Source organism: Salvia miltiorrhiza, chromosome 2 (genome assembly GCF_028751815.1).
Source record: "Salvia miltiorrhiza cultivar Shanhuang (shh) chromosome 2, IMPLAD_Smil_shh, whole genome shotgun sequence".
NCBI classification, from domain to species: Eukaryota; Viridiplantae; Streptophyta; class Magnoliopsida; order Lamiales; family Lamiaceae; genus Salvia; species Salvia miltiorrhiza.
Window position 1 is genome coordinate 64,188,718 of NC_080388.1, and position 14,488 is coordinate 64,203,205.

At 36.4% G+C, this 14,488-nt stretch overlaps 3 protein-coding genes across 5 annotated transcripts; 2 read left to right on the forward strand and 1 right to left on the reverse strand.

Annotated features, from left to right (window-relative positions):
* The first annotated feature begins 1,873 nt into the window (after positions 1 to 1,873).
* On the forward strand, positions 1,874 to 6,709 carry LOC131009881 (protein AMEIOTIC 1 homolog). The gene is made up of 13 exons (XM_057937285.1): positions 1,874 to 1,958; positions 2,066 to 2,205; positions 2,291 to 3,096; positions 3,130 to 3,210; positions 3,305 to 3,688; positions 3,772 to 3,831; positions 3,922 to 4,075; positions 4,180 to 4,233; positions 4,356 to 4,874; positions 4,946 to 5,032; positions 6,076 to 6,169; positions 6,271 to 6,342; positions 6,440 to 6,709. Exons 1-11 carry the CDS (start codon positions 1,874 to 1,876, stop codon positions 6,076 to 6,078), a joined length of 2,373 nt encoding a protein of 790 aa, XP_057793268.1. The 3' UTR covers positions 6,079 to 6,169; positions 6,271 to 6,342; positions 6,440 to 6,709.
* A 605-nt stretch (positions 6,710 to 7,314) lies between these two features.
* LOC131009882 (uncharacterized) lies at positions 7,315 to 8,568 on the reverse strand. Its single transcript, XM_057937286.1, has one exon. The coding sequence runs from the start codon at positions 8,566 to 8,568 to the stop codon at positions 7,315 to 7,317; it is 1,254 nt and encodes a 417-aa protein (XP_057793269.1).
* Positions 8,569 to 10,827: 2,259 nt separating this feature from the next.
* LOC131011110 (rac-like GTP-binding protein 5) lies at positions 10,828 to 14,368 on the forward strand. Of its 3 annotated transcripts, none has more exons than XM_057938890.1 (8): positions 10,829 to 11,144; positions 11,251 to 11,386; positions 11,996 to 12,083; positions 12,172 to 12,281; positions 12,381 to 12,444; positions 13,823 to 13,887; positions 13,955 to 14,020; positions 14,087 to 14,368. In XM_057938890.1, exons 2-8 carry the CDS (start codon positions 11,288 to 11,290, stop codon positions 14,183 to 14,185), a joined length of 591 nt encoding a protein of 196 aa, XP_057794873.1. In that variant the 5' UTR covers positions 10,829 to 11,144; positions 11,251 to 11,287; the 3' UTR covers positions 14,186 to 14,368. The 3 variants fall into 3 exon arrangements, with proteins under 3 accessions (XP_057794870.1, XP_057794873.1, XP_057794872.1); XM_057938889.1 differs by having other exon boundaries at positions 10,922 to 11,144; positions 11,273 to 11,386; XM_057938887.1 differs by having other exon boundaries at positions 10,828 to 11,386.
* Positions 14,369 to 14,488: the final 120 nt, after the last annotated feature.

A 14,488-nucleotide genomic window follows, 5' to 3' on the forward strand; every position in this document is an offset into this window, starting at 1 on the left:
GCGGTACATTGATCTGTTCATTAAAATTATAGATCTGCTCATTTTTATTTTACGAATTCTCTATTCTCCACAATATTTAGCTTCTCTGTTGAACCCCCTCTCTCTCTCTCTCTATATATATATATAAATAGTTTAAGATTAAAAGTTTCGTGATTAAATCAAGGGATGTTAATTGGTTAGATTAATAGAAATGTTAAACCATACAAAAAAAAAAAATTAAAGAGTATGGATATAAGTGTTAATTTTATTTGAACAACTATAGCCAGTTGGGGCATATCAGTAATTTTAGGTGCTGCGGGGACCAACTTTTCTCTCTCTTGGTGCTGCTGTTAGAGTGCGTGCAGTGAGTGCCATTTATGCAGATTCTCAGCTCAATCCATCGCCATTCTCAATCATTTCCATTCTTCTCAAACATAATCACATCTCACTGATTTCTTCACAACTTCGATAATCTGCCATCTTTTTCTCTATTCTTTTCCCGACTGGAAATTGCACTCGTTCAAGAAAATCCTCTCCAGTTTGTGGGATTCTCCCCATATATTTCACAGAAAAGGTATAACCTTCTCTTAAAATTTATTCTTAGTGATTTTAACTCCAAGAACAACATTTTCTTTTCCCCAGGCATGCATTTTTATATGCCTAACTCCATTCTGTTGGGGAAACGTATAGGAGCTAGGGTTTTCTGCAGTTTCCTGTTTACAGTTTGATCCTAAATTTTTTGTCTCCGCAATGGCATCCAAATTTTTTTCTCGATTTCAGCGTCGATCGATCTTTCAGCTAACTTCGCTGCAGTTTTCTGTTTCTCTCTTTAGTTTTCTTCAGTCCTTTTTCTTTTTTTCTTTTCAACTTTTGAGTTTTGATTTTTTTTCATAGTTTAGTAGCAGATATTTCTGGATCCCTAATTTTCTTCTTCATTCGAAAAATCACCTTCTTGAGAAAAAAATAATTGTCCTGTTCATTTTGCGTTTAAAACTTCTTAGTTGATTCAAAATTGTGAGCCAAAGAAAAAAACATATCTTCATGTTTCAGATTTTCTAGAGTTGGCAGCTTTATTGTTTTCTTATGTATGTATACGTGCTGCATGGGGTGTTGTACTGTTCAATTTTAATAGGGCACATAATTAATTTTCCCTGTTGATTGTCTGCTGCAATTTCTATAAGAGTGTTTTCACCTTTCTGATGTGCAGCCGCAGCATTAATTTTTTTACTATTAATGGAAATTAAAGTTCTCAAACATTTTTCGACATTTTCCAGAAACCCTAAATCGCCAAGCTTTTTTGCAATAATAACTAATGATCACATGAGTATATATCTTCAAATTTCAGTTTCTTGATCAATGTGTTTCTATGCCGAATGTTGACAGACGATGGTGATAGAGACCTACTACAGGAAACGCTCAAAGAAAGCCCATCAGCCGTGCATGGTTACCCCTCTCTCTCTCTAAATCTGTTATTTGTGTCTCACGCGCTGTCAAAATCACACATTTTATTTTACTTGGAATAAGCGTGTATGCTCTGCATGGCGTGGTATATTGTCACTATTATTAAGATACCCAAAATAAAATGCCCAAATCTTTTTCTTTTATCATGATGCTTGCTTAACACATGACAGGAATGGTATAACCGTATCACATGTAACTAATTTTTCTTAATTAGGCATGGCTTTGACAAAATATTGCAAATTTTTTTTCAAAGACCTATTTTTTGGCTGTTTCCTAAAATCTCGTTTTTTAATATATGTGTGTCTTGCATGTGCTGCAAAAATACATGTATATGCATGGTTAATGAGTTTATTACTAACATGCATAGTCTATATTTTTTTTTTCTGATTCAGTGATTAATCAGTAGGACTGAACATTAATATTAATGCAGGAAATGGAGCAGAAAGAGGCGGTGCAGGTGCAAGGCAGCGTTGCGGCAGAGCCGCGGCAGTTACCTCGATGTACCCTCCTGCTTCAAGGTAAGTACCAGTATTATATGTGTATGTAGTTTACCATTTTTCCTCCACATATATTTGCAGCTCAAATAGTATTGATGATTAAAATTCACAAATCTTTATAAACGTAGATAGCCAGTTCGTGATTCCAAATGATGGAGATAAATCCCAGATGCAATACAATATTAAAGATGGTTATCTTTACGAGATTGATCACGCTCATTTACCCCCAAGAACCCCAGCTCACCTCCGCTCCATCAGAGTTGCTATGGCAAGAAATTAGATTTCACACAAAAAACAACTAATTAATATTATTTGTTATGTGTTATTTAATGAGTAGTTTTTTCGAAGTTAAGGTCTGCGAGAAGACGGAGGTGAATGTGGCAGTGAGGTATCCAAGCATGGAGTCGCTAAGAGCATTCTTCAACTACAGCTTGAGAGAGTCGCACCCGTCTTTAGATGAGAAGTTTGTGATGGGGTCGGCGCTGGCAGCCAGAGTGCTTGTTAGGACAGTTCCGGCTGAGGTTTTCACGGAGCAGAAGAGTTGGATAGCTTTCTGGCTGACTGCGCAAAGGAAAGGAAGTAGTTGTCTGTCTGAGGCTCTCAAGGGGAATGGGATGGTGACATGGGGGATAAGAAGGCAAGTAAAGTATTTGGGTAGGCATAAGGAGAGTGATGACAATGGTGTATACATTGCTCAGAACTCATCTTCAAGCCTTGTCAATGGAGTTGAGGAATCCCAGATGGGATTAGTAGCTACTGCTGATGGTGGAGAATCTACAGAAGAAGACCCTAAATGTGGAGATGGTGAGAGAGGGGAAGATATGGAAAATGCAGAGGAGGAGGAAGAAGAAGAAGAAGAAGAAGAAGAAGAAGAAGAAGAAGAAGAAGAAGAAGAAGAAGAAGAAGGAGAAGAAGAAGAAGGAGAAGAAGAAGGAGAAGGAGAAGGAGAAGAAGAAGAAGATGAAGAAGAAGGAGGAGTAGAGGAAGAAGAAGAAGATGATGATGATGAAGAAGAAGAAGAGAAAATCAAGGTTAAGGAGATCAATGAGAACTTGAAAAGAAAGAGGTACTCTTTCAGGAATTTGAGCGTAAGGAAAACAAAGAAAGCAAAGCTTGAGATCAAAAAGCAAAAGCAAAATCATACGCAGAAGAAGAAGAAGAAGAAGAAGAAGAAGAAGAAGAAGAAGAAGAGTCAGGTCAAGAAAAAGGGTAGTAAGAGATCAAGGGAATCACTCATTCCAAGAGATCCAAAAGATCGTTGGTCTGCTGAAAGGTAGATGTGAATTAGGAGCCATATTCCAAGGTATCTAGCTATTTCTACTTCTTTAATTTGCTAGTTTTATTGATCAAAACAAGATAATGTGAAGGTACAAGCTTGCTGAGCAAAATCTTTTGGAGGTGATGAAATCAAAGGGAGCAAAAGCTGAGAAACCGATCTTGAGGCCTCAGTTGAGAGCAGAAGCAAGAAAGAGGATAGGCGACACGGGGCTGCTTGATCATCTCCTGAAGCATATGGCCGGAAAGCTTGCTCCGGGCGAGCAGGAGAGGTTCAGGAGGCGGCACAACCCAGACGGAGCAATGGAGTATTGGTTGGAAAGTGCTAATCTTGTTAACATCAGGAGGGAAGCTGGGGTGACTGACCCATATTGGGTGCCACCTCCTGGCTGGAAACTCGGTGACTCGCCAACTCAAGACCCTATATGTGCTAGAGAGTTGAAGCTGCTTAGGGGTGATGTTTCAAAAATAAAAAGGTGGCAACTGTTAAATCATTGTTTGAAGATATGCACTTTATCTTAGTACTATTGTTTTTTAATAATATTTGTTTCTGGAACAGGAGTTTGGAATTGATGGCAACAAAAATGCAGTTGGAGGAGGAAGTTGGAAAGTTGAGAAGGTGATTGATATATGTAACCTACATAATAGTGAAAAAAGGTAATTAATGTATCTAGCTTTAAATCAGTAATTATGATTTATGTGATTTCAGGGAAGTTGGTGAAATCTCTTCCAAGAAAAAGCAACTAGAAAATCAAACACTCGCAGAAGAATCAAACCGTTTTGACATAAGTCAAAAGCTTGATCAGCTTGCTGCTTCATTGGAATCCTCGAAACGCCATTTTGGCTGCGTGCATCTTTCAGTGGTATATTTAATATATACCTATATGTATACTGCTCAGCTTCAGTAAGTTGATCATCAAATTTCTGTATCTTGAGCTAAAAATTCATTGATGTTTTGCTTTTTTAGGAAAAGTACAAGGAACAATTGATGACCATCTCAGATTTTGTGAAAGACATTGAGGTATGTATTAAATGAACAGCAAATTAATGCCTTGAGACATCATCTATGCATCTTGTTAGACTTAGAGATAGACCTGTTTTTCATGACAATATGAGTTAATCCAATTTATTCACATGGTGAAGGGAAAATTTGAAAAGCTAGCTCCCAATGTGACAGAAACAGCAAAGACAGGCTCTTCATTAATGGTAGTAAGAGGTACACATATGGTGAGAGAGAAAACAGCAGTGGAGAGAGAGAGCAAGAGCAAGAGCAAACAACAGCAAGTACAAGATGCATTAAGTGCAACTGCTGAGAAAAAAACATTACAGTTAGAGGAAAAGACAGCAAAGATACAAAGGCTGAAGAGTGGGTTCAGAATCTGCAAGCCACAGGGGACTTTCCTGTGGCCAAACATGGTCAAAGACAGCAGCAGCATTGATAACTCCACTAGTTTTGTACAGGTCCAAGTTGAGGTTCCCACACCTCCTTCAGTTTCCTCCTCCACCGTGGCACCTCAGCTTCATCACTATCAGCCACCACCGCCATCCATAGTCAAGCCATTGGCTGAAAAACGTGCAGTTACAGTCACAGTCTCCACGTTGTCTAACACCCCTTCTTTAGTCAATCTAAATGATGCCCCAATCATTAATCTCGATGATGCGGTAAGCGGTCTGAGCTATCTATCTATGCAAGAAATTCTTGATGTATAATATATTATCTTATTTTCCTGTAGCACAAGGTTGCTGCAAATACGCTGCCGTTGGAGTGTGGCGGTGCTTATACAGAGACGACGACGAGCTGCTGCCCGGCGACTTATGAGGTAGGAAGCTGGTTGGCACTGTCTACTAAGTCTGCATCTGATGATTCCAGCCATGGTTGATCAACTTTAGTTCATCATATATACATATATATATTCTTATAGCTTCCTTTCTTTTACTGTGAGAGTAAAACATTTAATATCATGCCATATATAATGCTTCCTTCATATATCAAGCAGTGGAGATATGGGAGATATGTTATCATACTCATCAATTAGGATCCTACGCGCGTTATTTTATCTCTCATATATCATTACTCATCAATTTGGTTTCCTAGTATCATAGTACTACTCGTATATAAGGAATCAACATCCAGATTGATACTAATTAGAAATCCATCTCCTATAACTATAAGGATCGATCGAAACCACGCCACATTCATCATTATATACTTGGGTCCTCTTCTCTTCCTACACACAAACTCTCTGATTCATTAGTTAATTTGCTGAGTCGGCCATGAAATCGTCAGCTGCAAGATCAATGCCTAATGATCGACGTCGGGTGGCGCCACCACCGCCACAGCCACAGCCAGTGTTCTTCCCTTATCCGATGCTACCTTATAACCATCCATACGCGTACACGCCGCGGCCAGTATCTTGGTCGTTTGTTCGTCCACAACCACCTATACCCTCTTGGGACAACCATAATTACGTTTATACTCAAACACTGCCTCCATTATCTTCGTTTGTTTCTCCACCACCACCAACAACACCGCCTTCTTTGCCTTTTTGGAACAATACTCAAACATTGCATCCACCTTCCTTCCCAACACCAACACCAGCACCGCCTTTTCCTTTAGCTTATACTACTCCACCATTAATGCATCCACCTTCCTTCCCAACACCAACACCATCAGCACCGCCTTTACCCTTGCATCCACCTTCCAATTCCTTCCCTCCCAACAAAGAAGAAGATTTGAGCCACAAGATTCTCAAACAAATTGAATATTATTTTTGGTTCGATTTAATTCATTTGTACTTTTTTATATATATTTCTTTTTTCTTTTAACTAAGATACTAATTAAAAAGAAATTTTGGTGTTGCAGTGATAATAATCTAGCCAAAGATCTTCATCTGAAAGACCAAATGGACATCGACAACGGATGGGTTCCAATTGAGGTGATTGCCGGTTTTAACCGAGTAAGTCTCATGCATATTGCTCATGCTTTTCTATTTTTCTATATTTATATTTATATGATGAGTAGTGGTAATTAATAAGCATTCAAACTTTGGCGTGACAGATAAAAGAGATGACAAATGATGTTAAGTTGATTCTGGACAGCTTGAGAGATTCAGATATAGTTGAAGTCGAGGTTTGATCTTTTTTTCATTCTTTGTGAAAGCTATGTTAAGAAATTTAATTGTGATCGTGTTGCATGTCATTGAAATATATATACATATATTTTGTAGGGAGACAAATTAAGGCGACGTACTACTTGGAAGAAATGGATAGCTTATCGTAAAGCAGCGCCTTATGGAATTAAGGTTGTTCTCACGTATCCAATTAAGGAGCATCAAGTGTCAACCAAAGACAAAGCAAACAAGTAACACAAAAAGAATGCTAGTAAAGAGGTTTTTTATTTTTAGACGAGTACTCTTTTTCCTTTATTGGCGTTTTTTCCTCTGGGTTTTCCCTATGAAGGTTTTAATGAGACTCGGGCCCTTAGTATGCAATCTTGTGCTTTCAAGGGTTTTAGGATTTTTTTTTTTTTAATAAAAATCTTAATTCAGTCCATAATAGGAATGAAATTAATTGATATACCTTAGCGCTTTTACTTTTGTTTTTTATCACCTTTTTTTTATTAAATGGTTAATAATGATTCTCGTTTCAACAATACTACAAAAATATATAATCAGTAATTGTTTACTTCGGTTTGTATGCTATACTTCAAGTCTTCAATATTGCCGCAATTAACATCTGGATACGACTATTTGTTGAAGTGCAAAATATTAATTTTGCTGAGCGTAATGTAACACAGCATGAATGTTGTTCCCAGGGAAGGAATGTCAAGCAAATAAGAAAGTTAAGGTGGATTAAAGAGAAGCATCAAGATGTTCTTAATAATAATAATAATAATAATAATAATAATAATAATAATAATAATAATAGAGAGAGCTGCTGCTGATTGCATAGACTATAGTTACGTAAAACTAGTCTTACACCAGCGCAATGCGCTGCGAACATTTACAACTAGTTAAGCATATTGCTTGCTACCAATTTCTAGTTCTTGCTAACTGAAAATTGCAGAAAACAGACTTAAATCAATCAAAACATACTAAAAAGATCAAAGATTCATAGCATGCACCATATAGACATTTCCTCTATACGTAAATGACCTATTCTGAGCTCCAACACACCACAAATGGCCCTGCACCTCCAAATCCCCCTTCACCCCTGCACTCTCCCACACGAACTTGAACAACCCCATGGCCGTGTCCAGCTGCTTCACCCCACTCCTCACCACCTCCTCCTCGTCCGCTGTCAAGATCTTCCCCGCATACAAGCACACCTTCTGCCCAATCCCAACGACATGAACCCCTCCACGAACCTCCAGCTCCACATCCACAATGGTGCCATACAGATAGTACATCAAGAGTGTGAACAGGCATTTGGAAGAGTGGCCTAATGTCTTTGTCAACCTCTTCTGCACCAAGTGCTCTTGGTAACGATTCTCCTTGTACCCGATGCTCTTGTCAATCAAGATGTCCCGTATCTGAAAAAGCCCTTCTTTCATCAGTTCAAGCTTTGAGACATGGAAAGTTAGCTCACTTTCATCACTCAAGCAGCTGACAAGATCAATGCACATCTCGAGAGCATCTCCCCATTTGGGGGAATGCGTTGCATCCACCCCTTTTGTGGGTGGGAGGCGCATCCAGGAGCTTGATTCAACATCATAAGACATTGCTGATTCAAGAATCTTGAGACAGCCAGCAAGAATCTGCTGAGACAGCCTTATCTCCTTGCTCGATCCTCGTTGATTGAGAAGCTCAACCTCGGATTTCAATCCGTTGAGTATCTGAAAGAGTGCACCCGTCCATATCTTGTGCTGTGTCACCTGTGGGCCGATGTTCTTCCTCACTACCTTCCTCTGCTGAGCTGAGATGCTCAACATGTCCGCGACCTTTGTCAACGAGCTCACTGTGAGTACATCCCTTTCGTGGGGTCTGCAGAAGTACTCCAACTCTTTGTAACGTTGATCAGCCAATGAATCCATCAAGTTGTTCTTCAAAGTCTCCTGCATAGATGGCAGCAAAATGAGCTCCCTACCGATGGACTTGAAAGTGTGCATTTTCTTCTCAAGCTTCTCATCGAAGATTCTTGAATGATCGTTGATGTTCACGAGCCTCCCGCCGATCAGGTCGAGATCTTTCAATGATTGGCTCCATTTCTTCATCTTGGAGAAAGCGGCTTCGTACCATTCTCGAGGGGCAATTCCTTCTTCTTCTTCTCTCGAATGATGATTCAATCGCATAAAGCTGTTTCTTGCTTGCAGATATTTAGTCTTGGTTAGACGAGTGTGCAGCGTATTGCGGACCATTCTGCTCATTAGTTTCTTGCAAAAGGTTACTCCACTTCACGCATTGAGCTTACATGACTGAAAACCTGACTCAGGCATTTCATCGAACAGGTTATGAACATCCTTTCAAAAGTAAAATAGGCGCATTTTTTGGATCTATCAGAGTTGTCTAGATTTACACCTATAGTTTCATGGATGATGGCCAAGTGTTGAGCAAAAATTTATCAAATATAGGAGTATGTCTTTATCCAACTATCGACTGCAACACTCTGAATAATAAGTTATGTTAAGTTTGAGTAGGAATTTAGTGTTAGTATTATACTCCATCTCAGCAGTATTCGATTTATTTTACTATTCGACTGTTTACTACTCGAGTCAAAACAAAGTCCCTTTCTCGCGGAGTAACAGTTAAATCTTTGAATTCTTCTTAATTACTAGAATACTCATTAAAATATTTAGATTTTATTATCTACTAGGCAAAGGTGCAATAACTTTTCAAAGTTACAACTTGAAATAAATTTTGGATAAATTGAAAATAGTTGAGGTTTGTAGGTAAATAAGTCTGGGATTTGAGAGGCAATAAATTAACACTTAATAAATTATTCTGTATTCAATTCAAGTTTATATAGTACTATTTTGTTTGTTTGCTTTTTTTTTTTTTTTGTTGGTGTTCATGTGGCATTTGTTTGGAAATGAAATTAAACTTAACACGAACTTAAAAAAAAAGTAATAAAAAAACACTTGGGGTTGAACTGAATTTTTGTAATACTTGATTTGAGATATTGAAGACTTAAGAAAATATCAATTGAGGACAAAAGTTGTTAAAATAATTAAATAACTATCCCCTAAATTTATTTGAGTAGGGGAATTAAATTTATGTCCTTAAAATACCCCCTACCTAATATTATTTGAAATGTATAATCTTTTTATATGGATGAGTAAACAATGGTACAGTAGGAACACTGTATTTGATGTATTGTTTTTGTTACTAGACGTTTAATTTAATATATTAATACACTTTTGAAGTGAAGAAACGTAAATGACACTTCATTAAGTTTAAGGAACATGTTTGAAAACCCTAAAAATAAATAAATAAATACTAGTAGTAGTGTATGACAAACAGAATGTCCAAAATAAAACAGAAATGCATTTCGTCTAGGCTTTTTCGGAAGAAATCTATGTCTATGCAACATTCCTTGATTTGATTTATATCAACACTACGTTTTGTTGTATATCGACTGATAAATTTTGTAGTTATTCACTAGTATATGTTTGACATCAATAATTTGTGGCAAAAGATATTTGGAGGAGTGAGTGGTCTACCATATCACTACAAGCCTAGGCTGTCTAAAAAGGGGTAACCAATGGAATCTCATTACAATGGAATGAATTATAGAAGTAGGTAGGGGGTTTGGTCACCCAATGCACATGGCTCTTTGCTTTCATCGCATGTGGTCCGTCACTTCCTCAATCAAGATTAATTAGGGACTTTGAAATTAATACTATATTTTCGTACTCAACCTTGTTTGTCGTCTACTTAATAATATGATCCCACCCACCCAATTTCACTTTCTTCACTTTATTGAATTCATATTCCAAACCAGTTTTATTATCTAAAATATGAAATCAATGCAGTATTTCAAACATTACAAAACTTAATGTAATTTTAACCATCGGAGCAATCACTATTGGAAGGCTTCATGAAGCATGAATTTTATCAATACTGACACAAGTGAAAGTATATGAGTCAAAAATTCATTTTATTTTATGAGTTGTACACTCTTCTCTTGCTATCAAGTGAAAAGGACCTCATCTCCCCAATATTTTCCTTGTAATTATTCAAGTTGCAACAATTATAAAGTTCATCTATTATAACCGCCATCATTTTCTTGTAAAACTTGCTCAGTGATTTGAGTTGCAAAACTTTTCAAGTTAGTGGGTTTTCTTTGCAATTTTTAAACATTGTGCTATTTTACCATTACAAAGTTAAAAATAAAATTTATTTGGTCAATAGAAGTTCTAATAATAGGAATCCATCCTATCTCTCTTTCTCGTTCCTTTTCGTAAAGGAACGAAAAAGAATTTTGAATTCAAATTAACAAACTTTTAATTGTGTCAAATTTGATCACTTTTACAGAGTTCAAATTCCAATTCATTTATTAATGTTTTCTAACTCAATAAAATATTAATTAGTCTCAAAATAAAAGTCTAACAAACTTGCATGTCTGAAGTAGTACAAATTAAAATACAGGTCATGTCAAGGGGTAGAGAGTGAATTTTACCAATTTTGTTATTCAAAATTGTACACAGTTGATTAAAAAGCCTGAATGGAGATTAAAAATTAATTACAGTTAAATAATAATCAGACAAAAACAAGTTTGGCAAGCAATCCAGCTTTAGTAAAAAGAAATTCAAGCGTCTCCTCTCCCAAAAACAAAAGAAGAATTTGAAGCGAGAGGAAGTGGTGCATCCCTACCCCACCACCCCAATCCATGAAAAAGATTTATGTGAGATTGAAAAAGCTGTCATAAAGTCCTTCCCTTTTTTTGGCCAGCAAACTACAGGCATTGCATTTCTGTCTACCTGCTTCCTTCAAGGTGACTTCTGTTGCTTCAATTTCACTTTTGGCCCTCCCTGCTCTGATTTTATTCAAATTCTTGATTATGGGTTTGCATCAATTTTGAGTCTTTTTTGGACTTGAAGAAGAATTGTCCATCTTTTTTAGCTGTGGAATTCGGAAATGAGTGCAACGAGATTCATTAAGTGTGTGACTGTGGGTGATGGAGCTGTTGGAAAAACTTGCATGTTGATTTCTTACACCAGCAACACATTTCCTACGGTCAGTTTCTTTTTATCTTCTTTTCTTTTTGAAGTTAATCACCAATTTCTTAGGAGGGTTTTGTTCAATTATTCATCTTCTGCTCCTAATTTGACTACTCTGCACATTCTCATTTACAGTTTGTGGTTTGTAATCGTTTCTTAGTCGTGGTGATATTGTGGTAGTATTCTTTTGATGATTCCTTCTTTTATTGCCTTTAACTAAATGAAGAATTAACCATTTACATTGTGGAATTTATTATGCAATAAGTAGATGCTGTATCCAAAAAAAATTAAGTACATTTTGTTATTCATTTAGTTGTGTATGGATTGTTATCTAGGTGCTTATTGGCTAGATATGCAGTTTTATCAAAGCTGAATACACATCTACCGTGTTTTTGTAATTGGAAAATGAAGGTTCTTACTACACTTTCTTGAGTTTGCTATGCTTTCTGACAACTACGTTTCTGCACTAAGCCGTATAGTGTGTGCTGCGGTGTTGCTTTACTAATTGGAGTTTCGTAGCATGTTCTGTTTTTGCTAATGCATAATGGACGTTGTAATGCTGATAACCGTCCAGATATTTGATACACACTTGAATTTCCCATCCTGATTTCGCCTTGTAATGCAGGATTATGTCCCGACTGTTTTTGATAACTTCAGTGCTAATGTAGTTGTGGATGGTAATACTGTAAACCTGGGACTCTGGGATACTGCAGGTAATTCCTTTCGAATGTGTATATCTCGTTTTCTGACATTATCATAGGTTTTTAGCATTTTATAGCTTTGTTTTACACTATGACTCAGGTCAGGAGGATTATAACAGATTAAGACCCTTGAGTTATCGTGGAGCTGATGTTTTCCTTCTAGCCTTCTCTCTCATTAGCAAGGCCAGCTACGAAAATATTGCAAAGAAGGTCAGAATTGTGGAGATGATTCTAGTTGTTATTCCATTCATTTTGTATACAAAGTAGTTTGATACCATGTTCTTCTCTCTTTCCTTTTCTTTTTGTTAGTGGATTCCAGAGTTGAGGCATTACGCACCAGGTGTTCCAATTATTCTCGTTGGAACGAAGCTTGGTAAGACATCGATTTCTTTCATGTTAGTGCTCCATCACTAAGTCCTACTGGTTACAAACACATGCCACTTTCTTATTTTCATCATAGTTAAAGTATCTAACTATTTAAGAGATACTTTTAAAGTGGTTGTTTTATTAAGTTAATGACTTGTATTAGCGTTATTGGATATATATTGGAAGCTTATTCTGTAATAGAGTCGATAAACGTAATGAAATTAATAATTAGATTAATCAGGATGTAGAAACGAAACGGATAGATCCATCTTTATGTAAAGATTATGAAGGGTAAATTATAAAAAACGCTTCGTTTACTTTGTTTTTAGTTATGTCTTATATTACGCTTCTCTTAAAATCAATTATGTTTATTTATAAATACTATTACCGTCAACATATTGCTCACAATGCTCAACTATGATGACATCAAAAGTTTTAAATTATTTAGATCTAAAGTGATAATTATACAATATGTTTATGTTTCCTTTACGTATTATATTTATTTTAACTAAGTTTACATGTGTAAGATTATTGTAAGACAAAGAAAGAAATATGGCAGTGAAAGTTAACCAAAAAAAGAACAAAGATATTCAACTTTGAAGATTCAATAGTCTTAACATTAAAATGTAAAATGTCACATTAGAGCTCATATTGTAAAAATAGATTTAGAAAAATAGTTGTTCACAATATTAAATTTTAGACTACCAAATTTTTTCCGTGGTATGTGGTTAGAGAGCTGACAGATCTAGTTTCGTATGACAGTAGTTTTATGTAAAAGTTAAAAAATTTGAAAAGATTTATGAGATTGAGAAATCAAACTTCCGTTTGAAAGAATAATTTGGAATACCAATAAACATATTTTAAGTTGATTAAATTTTAGTGTCACACTTCATTTTTAAGTTTTAATGCTTATTCAATAAGGTAGAAATAGGTTATATTTCTTTCTTCTATTGGCAGTTTCAGGGGTTGAAACTGCCAATATATACTATAACCGATCTGATTTAGTTTTGCCCCTGTTCAATGTTCTCATTTAATTGTAATGTCTAACAATTTCCAACAGAATGTCCCTAGAATAGTTATTAACTCAGTATATATGTAAACATACGCATGGAGCGTTGGCATGCTCGGAATACTCCCTCTGAATTCACAATGGAAATGAAATCATATGCTTGGATTTTGCAACAAGTTTATCAATACAGGCTAGTAACAGAAGCATGTTATGAATCCTTACTGTATTTCTATGATTTCACGTCGTCTTGAAGGCCGACTCACCTCAATCTGTATTTCTCCTCCTATAAATTAATTGAATTAGGGTTAAGCATATAGAAGGATGTGTATGTTTGAAGAGCGAGCTTCGATCAAATGATCATTTTTTTTATGTACAGATCTTAGAGATGATAAGCAGTTCTTCATTGATCATCCTGGAGCAGTTCCAATAACTACAGCTCAGGTAACAAAGATATTACCAGCATCTAATAATTGCCGTTTTGCGCCTCTCATTGTCTTTACCCGTGTAGGGGGAGGAACTCAAGAAACTTATTGGAGCTCCTGCATACATTGAGTGCAGTTCAAAAACACAACAGGTAGCTAATAATTTCTGATTGAGGAAGAAATCCATTTTTCTCATAATGGCATGTGGTTGAATGCAGAATGTGAAGGGTGTGTTTGATGCAGCCATTAAGATAGTATTGCAGCCACCAAAGCAGAAGAAGAAAAGGAAGGGGCACAGAGGCTGCTCCATTTTGTAACTAACCCTTCTAATTATCAACTAAAGTGCCAACATCCCTTCCTTAAAACTGCCTAACCAATGCTTGTGGAGAAACAACTGCATTTTCATTCTATGTCCTTTCTTCTCATTCTAACTCTATGCTCATTTCACATTTTAATCTGGCGTTGGTGCTTCTTTAATTTATTTTACCAAAGTTTCAGCAGACGATTTTTCTGATGCCGTGCAGAAACATGAAACTTGAGTATGTGCTAATATTCAGATATTTCGAGTACGGAACAAAAAATCAAATCTGTTGATCCTGTGTCACAAGTGCTGGAAGCAC